Source organism: Neolamprologus brichardi, chromosome 18 (assembly GCF_056152115.1).
Source record: "Neolamprologus brichardi isolate AB-2024 chromosome 18, ASM5615211v1, whole genome shotgun sequence".
NCBI lineage: Eukaryota > Metazoa > Chordata > Actinopteri > Cichliformes > Cichlidae > Neolamprologus > Neolamprologus brichardi.
The window spans coordinates 5,935,992-5,955,011 of record NC_142121.1 but is presented as its reverse complement, the minus strand read 5'-3'; the positions used below and the strand labels follow the sequence as shown (position 1 = coordinate 5,955,011).

The following is a 19,020-nucleotide window of genomic DNA, read 5'->3' as shown; positions in this document are numbered from 1 at the left end:
AAAGTCCAGCATAAAGCAGCTGAGTGAATGTGGTCTGGACTCTGTGGAGGAGAGTCATGGTTTCAGAGACGCTGTAGAAGGACAAAATACCTGCTCTGTGATCCAGGTACACTCCTACTCTGGAGGATGGAAGACCTGAGACAGATAATATTCTTGTATGTGATTGCTACACATACTCCCCCACTCCACCTCCCAGTAACAACATACAGTCAGACTCCCTCTACTAAACACTGGACATCGTTCAATGTTTATATTGAGTCTTTAAGTCCATGACCAATTCTGTACATATCCAAACTTGGTCCACAATTTTGACGTCCAACCATGACATTAATTTGATGTTCAACATTTTAACTTTGGACTGGTTAATCTTTTATGCAAACTGAAGGTGAGCAGTAAAAATGTGATGTTTTGAGATTTACCCAGGTCTTAAAAAATGAAAGATACCCACATATTTAACAACGTCTAACATTTTTAGTCATATTTGCTCAATTCAGCATACAATCTAAAAGAAACTAGCCTTTTCTTCATTTTTCTTACGAAGACACTTCATGTTAAAACGTTTGGAAAATGTTATTTTCATGAGTTGTCATATGGAGTACCCTATAGTCAGGCCAGATCAGGGTCTCCTTCAGTTTGCCTACCAGTCCCACCTCAGGCCTGAGGACACCATCATCTACCTACTCAGTTGCGTCTACACCCATTTGGGCCAGCTGAAAAGCAGTGTGAGTGTCCTTTTTATCTTTTCCAGTGCATTTATTACCATCAAATTCAAATTTTATTTGTCACATACACAGTCATACACAGTACGATATGCAGTGAAATGCTTAGACAACTGCTCGTGACCTAAAATAAAAGACTATGAATAGGATAGGAAACAAATATGAAAATTAAAATGAAGGGTAAATTTAACTAGGAAAGAATAAAATAAAATATAAAAAAATTAAAGTTAAAAATAAAATAACTACAACAAAATACACAACACACAAAATACACAATATAGAAAATATATAAGAATACATGAAGAAATATGGAACAATAAGAGCAGCTGTACAAGTAATAAATGGTAATGAAAGAAATGTAATGTCCAGGGTTGTGCAATCCACATATTTAAGTGTCTTGTGCAGTGCAAATATGCTTAAAAGTGATTTATTTAAGTGACTTGTGATAGAGTGATTTGATTAATCAATAACAAGATGGCAAATGTAAACAAATGTAAACAAATGTCCAGAATGTCCAGTGTGTGTGTAAAAACCATATGTGTGGGTCAGTACTATGTGGTGGTGTGATTGAGAGACCGTATCGCCTGCGGAAAGAAGCTTCTCCGGCTTCTCAGGCCAACCGTCCTGAGAGATAAGCTGACTGAGATGCAAGTGGATGCCTCTCCTGTGTCCTGGATTTTTGAGTATCTAACACAAAATGTGCTTCTTCAACATTATGTGTCTCACAAGGTGATCAGCAACACAGGGGCACCACAAGGGACTGCCCTCTCCCCATCACAGACGTCAGCCATTGCACAGAGACCTGCCATGTTCAGATGTTTTCTGATTACTCTGCGGTGGTTGGATGCTTCAGTGAGGGTGATGTGATGGTGTACCGGGCTGTAGTTGACTCCTTTATCAAGTGGTGCAAGCAGAATCATCTGCAGCTCGAAGTGACCGAAGACCAAAAATTGATTGTGGACTTTAGGAGGACCAGGAAACTTTCGACCCCTATTTCAATCCAGGGGATCGATGTGGACGTTATAGAGGACTAAAAATACCTTGGAGTATACATGGATAACTGGACTTGGTTAAAAACACCACTACACTCTACAGCAGGGGTCTGCAACCTTTAATACCCAAAGAGCCATTTGGACCTGGTTTCCATAGGAAGGAAAACACTGGGAGCCGCAAATACTTTTTGACATCTAAAATGAAGATAAAACTGTGTGTGTATATATATATATATATATATATATATATATATATATGTTACTTTTATGCTTTTTATAAAAAACTACAGTGTGTTGCTTATGAAATCCATGAAGTGCTAAAGAGAAAATTACATTTTATTTATGTAATGAACACACACATTTTGAACTCTTAAAAAAATGAGAACGAAAAAGAAAGACACCCAGTTGAAAGTCTCTTTTAAACAAATTAAAATATCTGCATAAATGTTTATTTTATATGGTTAATGTGTGTGACAGGGCGTGGTCTGCAATGCTCTGCAGGGGATGCGAACGTGCCTGAGCAGCATCCACAATCACTCCTCGCTGGATTTAAGTCTGTTGAGTTGGTATGTGTCGGGCTGTGAGCTGGAAAGCTACAGCTGGCTGTGTGTGTGCAGCAAACGTGTGGGAAAAGTGGTCAATAAAGAGATGCTGAAAAGCATGTTCATGCAAACATTTTTCTCCTTATCACCCCTAACTAAAGTCTTAATAAATGCACAGCGTTTTGGGAGGTATACCGGCTTCTGCCAGTGTGACACATATTTTGAGCGACGAAAATAATAAATAATTTTACTTTTGAATTTCAAGATCATGATAGTCTTCCAACTTAGAACCACAAGTCAAAAAAAGAACTAACACAAATAAAATACACTTCAGTTAAATAATTATAATTTATTTTCCCAAGCCACGTGGAGCCGCAGTATAAGGATGAAAGAGCCGTATGCAGATCCGGAGCCGCAGGTTACCGACTCCTGTTCTAGAAGAACACATGGATTGGTCAACATTCAGTTCTTTTAGTTTCCTATACTTTTTCTGCATTTTTGAGTCCTCAGAGCTTCAGAAGTAATCTACTGGAAATTCAGACAAGCGTGATGCCAGACAGGTGAGTATTCCACAGAGTGAGCTCAGCAGCAAGTGGAAGAGGTGAGTAACTCAGTGTGACATGGGCTCCTGTCATGACTGCTTGGAGGGAGAAGAGATCAAAGTTAGTCTCAATCAAAACATACAACAGAGACTTCATGGCCTGGTGACAACCATAGGATAGCTGACAGACTGGCAGAGAACTGGAGGAGACGCTGATGTTAAATACACCTGATGATTGCCGGCAATGATGAACAGATGAACGAGGCAGGTGTGGACTCCGGGCTCCACCTGAACAGACCAGGCCGGAGCGGAAAAACACTGAACACTCACACAGACCATGACATCAAGGACATCAAGGACAGAACCAGATGCTGGAAGGCGAAAAAAATAGTGTGAAGGTATAGTACAGACGTCACAGGAGCTGTAACTTTTCACTCTGGCTTTATTCATCTCCACACAACAACTGAACAAGGCAGGTGTGGACTCCAGGACCAGGCTGGAGCAGAAAATATGATTCATTAAACATGTTTGTGGTTGTTACAGTAAAAAAAAAAAAAACTTCTTCTACTCGGATTTTGTGTTTTTTGTCTGATTTTTAGATCAATTGTGTTAATGCAGTATGTCAAAATGAAACTAGTAATTAATTACTTTTTCAAAGTAATTTGCCCAACACTGGTCTTTATGAAAATTATGTCTTACGTTATCTCCAAAACTCACAAACCAATCTCTCTGGGGTGATTGCATTGATAAACTCTTTTGCAAGAATATCAGATTACTCAATTAACTGATCAAAATCTACAGTCCTTCCAATTAATTGCTCCTTTCATAATTCTTCTTCTACACCGCTGCAGTCTGGAAATATAAAATATTTAGGTATTAATGTTTCTCCTAAGCTTGCAGATTTAACTAAATTAAACCATATCCCACTTTTAAAGAAAGCAGAAGGCGATCTGGCTAGATTGAAATGTCTACCCACATCGCTCATGGGAAGGGTTGCCGCTATAAAAATGATGGTCTTACCAAAATTAAATTAGTTATTCTCAATGATCCCAACTAAACCGCCACAAGGTTGGTTCAGGTCTCTAGATTCATATGTCCAAACTCCTTTGGAAAGATGAACCCCCACGTATAAGCTTAAAAACACTACAAAAGACCAAGGATAAAGGAGGATTAGATCTACCTTACTTTCAACACTACTTGTGAGCCAACAGGCTTCAATTTATCTCAGGATGGCTAAAACATACCTTCTTAGATGAACTTTGGCTAAATGTAGAACAAGCACTTTCCAACCATTTATCAGGGGGGCTGGGAGGAGGAGCTGGCCGTCCGATTGGAGTCTGGAATGTGGTGACTCCCTGATAGTGCGGAGTCGGGGGCTGACGGGGGATTTCTTTAAATCACCCTGCAATTCTTCAGCTGAGACACTTGAGTTAGAAAACACAAACACTGCAGTTGTCTTTACTCGCGAGGACAAGTGACAGAGCTCTCCTACACGTAAGAGACACTCACAGCTCTGTCACCGTCTGCATTCTTTATTTATACAAGAGAAATGAATACATTCGTTCAGTGACATGAGCATGTGCGTATGTGATTGTGTGTGTGAGTGTGTGCGAGGTCAGAACTGCTTGTTCAACTTCTTACTATCGCTGTGGAAAGTATGCTGAGTATTTGCATATGTGTGCATGGGGGTGGAATAGGATGTTCGTATCTGTGTGTGCCTGTTTGTCTGTGTCTATATGTCAGGTCGGGTATCAGACGTCACCTCTAGGGATATCTCAGGCTCTCCAAGGTATGGAGGCCTATCTCCCCTCACCACTCTCCCTGCCAGTGGCACATGCCCTCAGACATCGGTGCGTTGGTGGTTCTTGGTGTCCGGGACTGGGCGCTCAGGTATGCTTCTCAGGGCCTGGCAGCTGTGGCTCGGTTGGGCCCCTCCGGAGGGTGGGTTGCCCTCGACCTCTGGGCCTGGGGCTCGGTCCACTCTGTCACAGCTGGCTGCCGGCAGAGCTCACAGGCACGTCACTGCAACCCCCTCTGGCTTCTGCTGTGGCTGCTGGGTGACCCCTCGTCTGGAGCTCTTCTCAGCTCTTTCCGGGAGGGTGGCATGGTTGCCCCTCTGTTGGTCTTCCGTGAACTCTTGCGCACTGGGGGTCTCTGCATGTCTGGAGCCTGGATCTCCTCCATACCTGCTTCATGGGGAATGGGACTATGGCTCCCCACACCCTCTAGCAGATCGTTACATGAAGGAACCTTTTAAATACAAGTGCACTCATGCTCACAGCTATACACACGGGTGCTCAGAAACACAAAACTACATCTTTCTTGGCTGCTACCTCAAAGCACACTGTGCACTGTTGATCATACGTGCTGCACAATAATATTCAATATTTAGTATTTACTGTTATATACACATAGATTAGCGTGATGATGTTGTTTATTATATTGCTCTCTTTTTTGCTTGTTTTCTCTTTTCTTTCTCAACAGATGATCCAAGTGATTGATATATATGTATTTTTTGCCGCCCCCCCCACACTTTTTTTTGTGCGCTTTATCACTGTTCCTCCTCCCCGCTGTTTTTCTTTCCCTCCCTATCTTTTTTCTCCCTTTCCTTTCCCCCACTCATGTCTGTCCCGTATGTAACAAATGAAAATAAAATAAACAAACAATAAAGACAAAGGTCAATCAAATGGACCAATACGGCAAAGCCGGGATGGTTCACTTGGTATAGTAAATCCATTGGGCATCTATCATGGCCTTCAGACAATAATTCTGATGGCAAAAGAACCAAACGGGACAGGCGGCAAAAAAGAAAAAAAGAAAAAAGAAGAAGAAAAGAAGCAGCAGCAGCAGCAATGCGACAACAACAAAAACAACATCTCCAAAAAGTTGATTCTGTTCATCTGGACGTAGCGTTTTCTGGGAGAAACGTTTCGTCACTCATCCAGATGATTTCTTCAGTCTCAGCTGACTGCAGGTTTCAATCTTATAAACAGTACATTTGCATAATGACTGATAAACCAGCCCACTGAAGGAACAATGGGCTGGGAGGTCAGCAAAACAAAAACAACACTTCTCTCTCTTTAAGTCCCAACTCAAAACTCACTTGTTCAAAATAGGTTCTTCCACATAACCTACCACTCTCCTATTTTAAATTTATGTTGTCTTATGCTTTTATGATTGTGTAAACTGCTTGCTTTGATTGCTGCTTTTATTATTTTGCTGTTGTCAATATAAAATTGTACTTAGTAGTCAGTATAAGCTTTTAGTGATATAAGTTTGCATATGATAGAATACTGCATGATGACCTTTTTATGACTGTTGTCCACTACAAGACTTGTTTTATAAATTCTTTCTCACAGCGATAATAGCTGAACAAGCTGTTATTATTTCACTCCTGCCAGGAAGAGGAGAGCTGGACACTTTTATCTGCACTCCCTAACAAGAAGAGGGGCCACGTCCTTCTGAATCACACACACACACATACACCTGAACCACTCTTATCTTCACTCCCTACACACTAACATTCCTCTGTTTATGAATAGACGTATTCACTGTTGTATTACTTGTTTGTTTGTTTGTTTGTTAATTAGTTTGTTTGTTTGTTTGCTTGTTTTAATCAATTTTAAATCATGCTTTTTATTTGTTTTTGTTTCTAATGTCTCTGTAAAGCACTTTGAATCACCTTGTTGTTGAATTGTGCTATACAAATAAACTTGCCTTGCCTTGCCTTACTTATGTATATAAATAAAGACAAGTGCAGGAACAGAGCGCACATCACAGGGCCCCCACTCTGGGGTGAGCGTTCTGTGATCATGCCCTTGCAAGTAAATGCTGCAGCGTCTGTGTGTTTCTACCTTTAGATTCTTAGCTGAAGAAGTGTTTTAGAATAAATCTCTTGACAGCTGTGTACAGTGTCCTTGAGTGTTCTGAAAGGCGCTTTCAAATAAAATGTATTATTATTATTATTATTATTATTATAAAAGCGAAGCCCACCAGTAATGGCCACGTAGAAACCGCTGTTACAGTCGTCGACCTCTAGGGCCTCTCCCTATGTGAGAGAGCTCCTGTCACTCGTGAACAAGACTCCGAGATACTTAAACTCTTCCACTTGGAGCAAGAACTCGTCCCTGACCCGGAGTGGGCACTCCACCCTTTTCCGGCTGAGGACCATGGCTTTAGATTTGGAGGTGCTGAGTGTCATTCCCACCGCTTCACACTCGGCTGCGAACCGCGAAAACCAGAGAGGAGATTCTGAGACCACCCAAGTGAAAGCCTTCCGCCACTTGGCTACGCCTAGAAACATTAAACATTATGATACAAATTGGTGTAACGGAAGCTCTGAGAGGGAGAGGTTTCTCTAATAATTGTGTGTTATTTAATTAAATAGCACTTGAATGAATTAATCCTGTTGAGTAACTCCTAATAAAATGTGGACTGCATTAATAAAATCCACTGTGATGTCTAATTGGCTAATTTAATAAAAACAAATACCATTGCAGATTTGTTTGAACAACCTGTTTTCACATCACTGATGGTGGTATAGAAACATTGGCAGAGAGGAGGTGTGTGTTCGGTATGATATGATCCACTTTTGTTCTTAAAAACAACTCCAGAGGGCATTTGTGGAGTATAGTGGAGGACCTGGAAAGTGAGGACGAGAATCAAGGAAGTCGGCATGATGAAGCCCTCTGAAAGTGTTGAATCTTTCTGGCCAGTTGCTTCACCAAAATTCAGATCACACGAAGCAACTCGTTAGCAACTCGTTTGGAAGTACTTTTAGTTTTTCAAAGAACAGCAGGATTGTCAGGTCACACAATTTAAAGGATTTGCAGAATTTCTTCAGGGCAGAAAGATGTTGATTCAGGCTTTTGGAACACAATTTAAACCAAAAGACAAAAATCACAGGAGATGAGTGAAGTTTGGTGCCAACAGTTTTATTGAACAGACGAGATAAACAAAAATTTAGAAAGAAAAGTAAAGCCCTCTACAGTGTTTTCCTTAATCACATGCAGGCCAAAAGCCAACAAAGATAAAAATGAAGACTCCCAGGGCACTTCTAAACCCCTTTATTGGAAAGGAGTCACCAGCTGCTCATCCTTTATTATATAATTATCCATATTTTTTCTTTAAACTTATTTAATTCCAATTTTAAACTAGATTTATTTCTTTAATTGTTTACAATTTTTTTCTTAAAAACAATTATTTATAGAATGTTTTTATTAATGTCTCACTTTGACCAGTGTATCCAATTTACACAACTTTGCTTCCTCTACAATATTCAACATTTGTCTTGCATAAATAACCAAACCACACGATCTAATAAAAGATAAATATTGAAACACTGAAGCACCCCCAAAAATGTGCTAAAATCTCCCCTGATTGTCTTCATGTTTTTCTGTCTTTTATCCTCAATTACTTACACAAATGCTGCTTACACCTTTGATAAAGTCTCGCAAGTGTCAGCTTCCTTTTTATAGATATAAAAATATGGATATGTACTGATACGTGATCAGAATAATAATATTTCTAACTGAGGCAAAATTTCCCAGATTCAAATTGACTCAAATCAAATTGTGGATCGAATCGATTCGAGACCTTATGAATCGGAATCGAATCGATTCTAGAAATCAGTGACGATGTCCAGCCCTATTAATACTACAGATTTTCATGCCTTTAAAACAAGTTGCACTAATAAATGTAAGCTATAAATTTCACTAATTAGGGGATTCTACAACTTTGGACAGTTTGGGCCTCTCTGTGACTCAGACTTCTCACCTGTGTGAATTCGCATGTCTCTTCAACTGTATGTTTAGACGAAACCTTTCCCCACATGTGCTACAGGAATATGGCTTCTCACCTGTGTGAATTGTTATGTGGGATTTTAACCTTGATTTAAAATTAAATCCTTTCCCACAAGTGCTACAGGAATATGGCCACTCACCTGTGTGAATTGTTATGTGGGATTTCAAACTTGATTTTAAATTAAATCTTTTCCCACAAGTGCTATAAGAATATTGTTTCTTACCTGTGTGAGTTTTGATGTGCCTAGTCAAGTCTGAATTACAATGAAATCTTTTCCCACAGGTACTACAAGAATATGGCTTCTCACCTGTGTGACTTTGCATGTGTCTTTTCATGTCTGACATAAAACTAAATCTTTTCCCACAGGTGCCGCAAGAATGTGGTTTCTCACCTTTGTGAATTTGTATATGTTGATTCAAGTTTGGTTTAGAATTAATTTTTTTCCCATAGGTGCTACATAAATGTGCTGTCTTGGAATTTTGAACTGTCAGTCCTGATACAATTTGCGCCGACTTTATACTGTGTGAATTATCATCCTTTCTTTCATCCTTATCTGTGTCAGGAGAGTTGTGAGAAAGGAGCTGGTCACTGCTTGGTCCTGGTTCTCTGTGGTCACTTTCTTTACAGGCAGGAAATGTTCGAGTCTCCTGCTTTTGTACAAGCGGTTTTCCCTCTTGAGTGGTACTGAGTTTCTCCTGTTTCCCTTTAATCTGCAAAGGATCCTCCTGGTCCAGAGTGGAGTTGTTCTTCCGGTTACAGACCTGCTGATCTGTGAGCCTTCCGTCATCCCTACAGTCATGTTGTGGTAAATCTGAAGCAACAGATTAAAAAAAAAAACACCAAAAACATACATTTGAGAAATTAGCCATTAGCAGGTCTCCACATGGTTGCACAGATATAACAATTAAAGGCATGTTGGAGCGGTGCAGAGAACGCTCCTCTTATGATCAATTTAAGTTTGGAATTGTATATTCCAGAAAGCAGAATATAAAATCTGTTTAAATCATTTTTTCCATTCCATGCTGCAGAGAAAACATGTAATTCTTTAAACTGCCCAAACAAAACGAGAATCGATTGGGCGGAAATTTTAAATTGAAACTTTTCTATAGTTCGTAAACATGGAGCAGGACAAAGGCAGTGCTCTGTATGTTGCAGACCTTCATCAACAGCTGCAGAGGATGCAACAAATCCTCTGTATCTAGTGGCCAGAGAAGATTACAAACTGTGGACAAGAACAAACCAGGAACCAATAGTAATACCAATAATGAGAAGAAAGTGGTGCTGGATTGGCCACACCCTCAGGAAGTCCACCAATAACATCACTACATAGGCCTTGTGCTGGAATCCAAAGGGACAGAAGAAGAAAGAAAGACCCAGAAACACACGGCACAAGGACACAACTATCATAGTGTTACAACTTTAATCTCAGCCAAACCGATTTACTCAGGAACAAATAAAACACTGAAAAAAGCCAAACAATAACTTTTTAAAAGTTATTTAAGTGAGTTATATAGCATGTTTAACCTGAGCTGTAGTGAGCCTTGAACACCGGCTAGTTATCAAGCTGGTGGGTAACAGACGTCTCCGAAAACGTTGGCGCACTTTTGCAAATATGTGACGTCTTGATAAATCGAGCAGAAATGTGAAGTTTACAAAGCTACATTCTCACTTGAAAATATCTTAAAAGTTTATTTTGTCACCCAGAAAGAGTAATATTAAAACTAAGTAGCTGCCACCATTGTTGGAAACTGGATTTGGCTGGGCCACGCTACAAATTCTAGGATATGTTGGGCCACGAAGTATACACCCGACCCCTCCTTCAAATCTGGGTAAAAGGAGGACACACTTGTCGGACGCATAGGAGTTTCTTGGACATTGGAGAGACTAAGCAACCACTTCATAAATGCATGGCACAAAAAAGAAGAACCACCTCGACGGACAAGACTTGGCTGGGAGGCCAGAAATTTTGGCTCTTAAAATATGCGTCAGTTTCCTTATTGGAGTTGGTCCTTCGATTCTTCATGCACCTCTATAACATATCGCTGAGGTCAGATTAGGACTCAACATGAGTTATATTCAGTTTTGTATTAAGAAATCTACCCATTACAATTTTGCATACCTATTCTGTTTAACTTTACTTCAGGGTTCCACATGGTGCCTAGTTCCTGCCCAGTCCAGACGATGATGCCTTTGGTTTCCTGGTTACGTGCAAGCTGCTCTCCTTCCTGATTGGTGCACATTTCCTCCTGTTCCGGGTCTTCTTGGTTGAGACTGGAGTTCCTCTCCTGGCTACAGACCTGCGGGTCATCCAGATCCTCATTTTCCTTATAATCATGTTGCTGTGGGAGGTCTTGATGGAACAAATGACAACAAACATGAAAAAAGTTACACTGTGAGCATGTCTCTCAGATATGTGAGCAATAAATAAGGTGCACAAATTTTTTAAATATTATCTCTTGTCCGGTTGGCAGCGAGGCAAAATGGCTGCGTAATTTCTGAGCTCGTCGGGGCCGAGCAAATTTCCCCTTAAATTCAAGTTCTTTTTACCACTTCTATGTTTAAAACAATGCCGGAACAAGATACATGAACCAACTGAACTGTATTTTCCAGAAGAGAGAGAGAACACGCATGCTGATATGGCTAACTCAGATAAAGAAAACGGCGAGGGGGCCAAACTCGAATCTTTGCAAGAGGGCATTAAAAATATCAGCCAACAAATCTTTGACCTCCAGACGGAGATGAAAGCTGACTTCAACGCATTCAAAGAAGATTCCAGGGTTGAGTTGAAAGAAGACCTGAATAAATTCAAAGAAGACACAAACCAACAGCTAACGGCTAATAAGCTAGCAGTCCAAGAATACGGTGAGAAACTTGAGGAAGCCGAAACACGAGTGGCAAAAAGCTAGAAGACCTTCAGTCTAGATCGACAAGAAATAACCTGCAAATTTACGGAGTCCCAGAAGGAGAAGAGGGCAGCTCGGTAATAAGCTTTGTTGAAAATGTGATCAGAAGAGAGAGGCTAATACCCGATGGCACTGACCCACAAATACAACGGGCTCACCGGTCTCTCGGTCCAAAGCCGATGTTGTCAAGATTCATATGGGGGGACAAAAAGGCTCTGCAGTTTCCAAAGGACAAAGGGGGTATGGCTTTGCCTAATTTTAAATCATATTTTCAGGCAGCACAATTATGCCCTTTATGCCTATGGTGTCATAATTCATACACTGCAAAGTGGAAACAGATTGAGACACAAGATAGCATGGACTATAATGTCCAAACAGTGTTAGGAAAAGATACTTTAACTGACATTGTTAAGTCAAACTCAATCCCATAACCCAGTTTTCACTTCAAATGTGGTACTCCATCGTTAAACATTTAAAACTGAAAAATAGCCACAAAAAGTTGCGATGGATAAGCTTGGAAAACAGTTTTAAACCAGGACAATATGACAAGGCTTTCAAAGAGTGGACCAACAGGGGCCTGACTGCTTTCTGTTTAATTACCAAAAAGGACAAAGGTAGGAGCTTTCAAGAGCTTAAAGACATGTTTGAATTGAAAAACCAGGATTTGTTTTGATATCTACAACCTCGAGACTACTAAAATAAAAAGATAGCTGAGGCTGAGATGATTAACTCTTTTAATTGAAATGATGTGCAACGCCTACCAACAAAAAACAACAAAAATCTAAATTATACCTCAATTTGATGAAGAACCAAAGATTTATCTTCTGGTCTTGCTCTAAAAATCACTCATTCTGGAAAACAGTGGGTGATACTCTACAAAAGGTTTTAGGTTACAAGGTTCCTGAGGACTGTACTGCACTATTTTTAGGAAATATTGATGATAAGGTTAAAAGAGAGGATTTATATTTAAGATTCTTCTCACTGCAGCAAGAAAAGCCATGACCAGGCTGTGGCTTAAGCCTGAGACTCCAACCTTCCTTCACTGGACAAACATAATTCAAATTTTTTGTTTTTTATTAAACAAACAGAAGATGTTGAACCCGGTTTATATTTTACAGTGCTAACAGAAAACATGTCTTCAGTGAGGTAGTATGCTAGACGGTAATACACGCCACGTGTCTTTGTCATGTCATCACCCGACGTTTTAATATGTAATCTGTATATTAGTTTTACACACCTACTGTGGTCAGCTTTACTCCAGATTTCCACAACAAATCCACCTCTTCCCCAGTCCACACATTAAGGCCTTCAGCCTCCTGCTCCAGTTCAAGCTGCTCTCCGTCCTCACTGCTGCACATTTCCTCCTCTTCCTCTCTAGTCTGTGGAGGCTCTGGGTCCTCCTGGTGGAGACTTGAGCTCCTCTCCTGGTCAAAGACCTGCTGATCATCCAGACCTTCATCAACAAAGGGACACAAGAAAATGGTGACTAATGTGAAAGATCAAGAAAGATTAAAACGGCCATCTATTGAGAATCAAGCTTATGGTTTCATAAGCTCGGGTCTCATTTTTAGATGCCTGTGATCATCACACAATGTGAAAAAACAAACAAATGAAAAGTAACATGATCTGAATATTTTAAGGATTTGAAGAAGGCAGATAAGCTGTTAATTCTAATCTTTTGATATTTTACTGATAAATATACACTGACTGGTTGCTTCATTAGGTACACGTTGCTAGTACTAGTGATAGATAGTAAGTGATGATTCTGCAATGAATCATTACTTGTTATTAATCACTGGCTCTCTTCCAGAGCATGTGTTTGTTTCCCTCTGTATATGGTCCATATTGGCATGAGAGTTTCAGGCAGCTGCTGCATATCTGTCAGCTCCACATGCGTGATTCAAATCTCATGTTCCACCACATCCCAAAGGTGCTCTGTTTTGTTGAGAGCTGGTGACTCTGGAGACCACCCGAGTACAGTGCAGTGTCATTTTAAGTGTGTGTGGAAAATATCTCAACCACCATTACACCATCACCTGGTGTGGTGGTGTAATGGTGTTGTAGCTCATTACACTATTATATAGTTGTAGCCCATCACCTGGCTTTTTGATACAAGTCATATTCATTTCTGTATCATAAAGTATAGTATAGTTTACTGAGCATGAACATGAACATACCCATTCTGGTCAGCTTTACTCCAGGTTTACACAACAAATCCAGCTCTTCCCCGGTCCAGACATGAATGCTTTCATCCTTCTGCTTCAGTTCAAACTGCTCTCCTTCCTCACTGCTGCAGATTTCCTCCTGTTCTTCTTTAGTCTGTGGAGGCTCTGGATCCTCCTGGTTGAGACTGGAGCTCCTCTCCTGGTCACAGACCTGCTGCTCATCCAGACCTTGGTGTCCAACGAAGGGACACAAGCAAATAGTGACTGAATGTGATGATAAGAAAGATAAAAAAGGATTAAAAGGAAACTGAGAATCAAACTTATGGTTTCACAGCCTCTTGCATTGTTGCAAGTGTTGCCACAGAAACAATCACTCATCTAGGATCTATTTTTTAGATGTGGCTGCCAGTGATTATTACACAATGTGAAAAAACAAAAACAAACAAATGAACAGCAGCATGATCCCAATATGATAATGAAAGATTAAAGTGTTTTATGAAGGCAGGTACCAATCTCTGTAAATTATACAGATGTTTGTGCTGGAAAATGCAAACAGATAAGCAGTCTCTAAAATAGTCAGATCAGCCAGTGCAGCACAATAGTGATGGGATTTCCGGCTCTTTTTAGAGATCCGGCTCGGCTCACTAAAAAGAGCCGGCTCTTTCGGCTCCGAACCGGCTCTTCAGGTTGTTTTGTTGCTTTAATTATTTAATCATTAACAATAATATAAAATTATGCAGAAAAGGAATTACTAATGTAAAAATAAGTGGTTTTATTTATATATGTTTATATATGGCCCCTAGAGACAAAGCACGTACAAACTCTAAAGCATATACAAACTCCAAAACACATTTCTAGTGTTAACTGAACTTCCAAAACAGAGCTACCCAGATCACTTAAATTACACAATTGAAAGCATGTGCGTATTGTTTGTGTATTTATAGACAAGCACTCATATTTATTCAAATAATTAAAAAAAAAATTCATTTACCTGTTATTACCACACACCAAATCCGGTTGTTGATACTTCCTGGTTTGTGTAGACACTAGGTAACAAAAGCTCAACACTGCGCCCTAGCATCCTGGAGCACTTCTGTTGTCTTTTGTACGTGCTTCTTAGTTTTTACGTGTTTTGGAGTTTGTACGTGCTTCTGAGTTTTTACGTGTTTTGGAGTTTGTACGTGCTTCTGAGTTTTTACGCGTTTTGGAGTTTTTACGTGTTTTGCAGTTTGTACATGTTTTGGAGTTTGTACTCCTTTGTCTCTAAGGGCCACCATAAATATACTTTATTTATTCACTCCACATAAAATGTAATAAATAAATCATATAATACAAAGAACAACTATTTACATTTTAAACTTTTAACTATTTAAATTTTCAGCTTTTTCCTTTTAAACAAATTTAACGTGAAACAACACAAAACACTGCAAACCACAACACAATTAAATATAAATTAAAATATTAAAACAAAAAGAAGATGCACATTCTCTGTCATATGGGCCTGCATGATTTCTGAATCCTTTATCATCTGCAACTGAAAATAGTGGATGATTACTATACCTTTCTAATGTGAAGTTGTTGTCCCTCGCTCTCTTTCTCTCTGGCTCTGTTCCTGTGCTACCGCGAGTGTAATTAACGCCCCTCCCCCCTCTGCCCAGCGCAAAGTACAGGCCGCGCGTGCGGAGTTTAGCGGAAAAAAGGGCGAGAGAGAGGGTGAGAGAAAGAAAGAAAAAACCTCATGGCTCCCAATAAAGAGTCGGCTCTAAGAGCCATTTCGTTCGCGAACGACCCATCAGTACAGCACAATCACCCACACCATTATCAAAGTGATCACCGCTACTGATCGCCAACACGAGCCGAAACGCTAGAGTATTTGAACACGTCTACCAAAGAAAGTTGCCGTTAAGTCTATTTACACAGATGAAACTTCATACACTTTACTGTGGTGTGTTACTATTGTAGATCAATGCATTTATCCACAGATTCCAAATGCTTCCAAAGCACTTGCAGGAATTGTCCACATGCCCACCATGTGGCCAACTCCTCAGCAAGGAAAATCGCTATCCCGTCTTTAAGTGATGACGTGATGAATCCTGCTGATTGATGATTAACTGGCGTCGCAGATCAACTGGCTTTGGTCGAAGTCGAGATGTGTGGTAGACTTGCTTTTCAGGAGCCGCTACCGACAAAACAGCAAATAAAATAAAAAAAAGTCGCTAAAGGGGTCTGAAAACTCGCCAAATATAGCGACAAAGTCGCTAAGTTGGTGCTGATGCCCACGCGAATCACACAATGATCCCACAAGTTTACATACCTGTATTGTGTGACTTTATCCCGGATCCGATATTCAGCAGTCTTAGCTGACTGATCTCTTCCTCATACCGGACGATCGTTTTTGCAAACTCTGAGAAGATTTCTTCTGCAGCAGTAGTTAATCTCTCCTGGATAACCTCTCTCAGATGCTGAACTGTAGACATTGCAACAACAACCGATACCATCCAACTAAAGTCCAACTAAAGGCTTGAATCTTCTTTCTTTCTTTCTTTCTTACAGTTGTATTGGCGGTTGGCAAACAATTGAAAGGTGCATTACCGCCACCAACTGGTATGGAGTACGGTCTGGAACGACGCTCAAAAAAAAGAAGAAAAGAAAGAAAAGAAAAAAAATCCTCAAATCCTTCCAAACAGGTTCCCCTCTTTTAAAAACTGAAATAAGGCCTGATAACTTTTACTTCCCCTTGAAACTTCTTCTTCCTCTTTCTTACATTTGTATTGGCGGTTGGCAAACAACTGAAAGGTGCATTACCGCCACCAACTGGTATGGAGTATGGTCTGGAACGACGCTCAAAAATAAATAAATAAATAAATAAATTACCTTAAGTAGTTTATACACATTTCTGCTGTCAGAGTAATTCCACCACAAATTCAAGTAGGTATGACGGTATGCTTGTAGGTCATATTTATAAAGCCAGGACGGTTTGCCACTTCATTTTACACATTAAAGTATGTTTGTAGGTCACATTCACAAAGGTAGCATGGTTTGGCACTTAATTTTACCCTTCAGAGTATGTTTCTAGCTCTTATAAACAAAGGTAGGATGATTTGGCACTGAATTTTAGCTGTTAAAGTATGCTTCTAGCTGATATTCACAAAGGTAGGATGGTTCACCACTGAATTTTTAGCTATGAAAGTATGCTTCTAGCTCAGATTAACAAAGGTAGGACGATTTGCCACTTAATTTCGTGTTGTGCGCATGGGCAAAAACAACGGGTAGGATGGATTCCCAGAACAATCGGGAGCAAGGGCGTAGATTTCGCATGGACGCAAGGGACATGTCCCCACCAATATCCATATGAGTGCCTCATTAGTAATGTTTGTATAGTGTACTTAAAATGTTGCATAATTTTGCTGAGAGATCTTTTACTTTGTGGTAATCTTAGATGAGTAGTTTTATGGACAAAACCCACCAGATCATTCAGTGTTCCCTTAGTGCTAATGTATATAAGAGATGTTGGTGTAATATAACTGAAGTAATGTTGTTAAGTCCTCAAAGTCATTTTCTTTTATTGTCATGACTGTATTTGAAGCTATTTTTTTTGTATGAAACCCGATTTATATGGAATATGGCTGAGGTAATCTAAAGTCTAAAATACATTTGTTTAATAGTAATTTAACATTATACAATTCACATATAAAACGATGAATTGTAATTTTAAATGGTTTAAAAGCATGTAGAATAGCATACATAGGCAAGTATATTTCTCTCTCTCTTTTTTTTTTATTATCAAGAAGCAAAGACAAAAAGGAAAAAAAAAAGAAACAGGGCAGGGTTCGGTGGTTGAATCATCCGTCCCCACCAATGCCAAAACCAAATCTACGCCCTTGATTGGGAGCCTTGTTTCTTTTTTTTCTTTCTCTCACCCTCTCTCTCTCACCTTTCTCGCTTCACGCCGCACGTGAGCCTTGTGTTTCCACTGAGTTGAGGGTGAAGGAATGTAAACACTGCCTTATGTTTGCGGAGCAGGGGGGAGGAGCGGTACACTCGCAGTAGCATAGGAACAGAGGGGGGAGAAAAGAGAAGAAGAGGCAGCATGGTAAAGACAGAATAACTCCAGCTTTGTGTCATTTTTCAGCTGAAGTATGGGAAAAGTCGTGTTCCGTTTCCCTTCAATACAATTTTCTTCTGTTTGTCTGTGATAACACTGCTTTCAGGGCCTTTGCCCAAGCAAGGAGGAGCTCCTCGGCTGTAATTGGTCCAGCCCAGAGTTGATCATGACCCTTTGCCCAGTCCACCACCTTTAATTGTTTATACCGGTTATTTATTTAAAAAAACAAACAAACAAAACTCCAACATATCGGCCGTGAAAACAAAAAATCACCATGGGCTCACACCAGGCAAAAGCCCGGTATGCCCGATGTTACTAGAAGTTTGTTTAAGTGTGTATGTATGAACTGGACTATCTGCCTGACAGTATTTGTCAATGCACACATTTTGCAAACTGTCTGTGAGACGCTAGAGTTAATTCTGATTCATACTGAATTTCTTCCCACATAACTGATTGTATAGAGAAAACAGGCCCTCCACCCTCTGGGACATGGGACTACAGAACCTATAGGTAGAGCCATTATAAAAATTGTCACGGTCCTGGGTCGGTGACCCAGTGTTGAGTTTCTTGTGTCTCAGAGTTTTTGTATTATGATCTTAGTTCTCTTTGTTGCCCCAGTTTATTGTATAGGCTCTAAGTGAGAGAGGGATCGGTGTACCAGGTGGATGACAGCGTCATCCACCCTAATTTCAGAACGGTAGGCAAACTGCAGGGGGTCCAACACTGAGCCCACCAGTGGCCAAAGGTGGTGCAGGATGAGCCTTTCCATGGTCTTCATCAGATGAGAAGTCAAGGCAACAGGCCTGAAGTGGTTGGGCTCCCTGGGGTGTGCGATTTTTGGCACCGGAACCACACAGGAAGTCTTCCACAGTTCAGGAACCCTCTCCAGGCTCAGGCTCAGGTTGAAGATGTACAGGGCCACCTGACAGAGCTTAATCACATTGACCAGATTTTTCAAAATAAGTTAAATAAAAATTAGTGAGGAGAAAGAAGAAACATGGCACAACATTCTTTAAGTTTCTTAACCACAAGTTTCTTAACCACATAAAGAAAGTCCACCAAATCATATAGCACTTAAAGTAGCATTATTCAGTAGAGAAAGTGGAAAATCCCAATGCAATGCTTTACACAAGAAACAAAGTGGTAAGAGAACTTATTTAATATTAAAGTTCTGTGATTCAAACATGCCCTTTCTTTATTGTGCATCTCAACACAGAGCATCATGACTTATCTCAAATCCAAGAGTGGAGA

At 40.1% G+C, this 19,020-nt stretch overlaps 1 protein-coding gene across 2 annotated transcripts in view; it reads right to left on the bottom strand.

Annotated features, from left to right (window-relative positions):
* Positions 1-7,719: 7,719 nt before the first annotated feature.
* Positions 7,720-19,020, bottom strand: part of LOC102794590 (uncharacterized) — a 28,740-nt gene continuing 17,439 nt past the window's right edge. Inside the window, exons 1-5 of one of the 2 annotated variants that reach the window (XM_087832088.1) lie at positions 15,979-16,419; positions 13,677-13,928; positions 12,737-12,952; positions 10,716-10,946; positions 7,720-9,407 (exon numbers count right to left, since the gene is read on the bottom strand). In XM_087832088.1, the coding sequence (XP_087688214.1) occupies positions 8,566-9,407; positions 10,716-10,946; positions 12,737-12,952; positions 13,677-13,928; positions 15,979-16,162 (1,725 nt within the window). In that variant the 5' untranslated portion in view covers positions 16,163-16,419 and the 3' untranslated portion in view covers positions 7,720-8,565. Of the gene's footprint in view, positions 9,408-10,715; positions 10,947-12,736; positions 12,953-13,676; positions 13,929-15,978; positions 16,420-19,020 lie in introns of those variants that run through there. The other variant, XM_087832087.1, reaches the window with a different exon arrangement.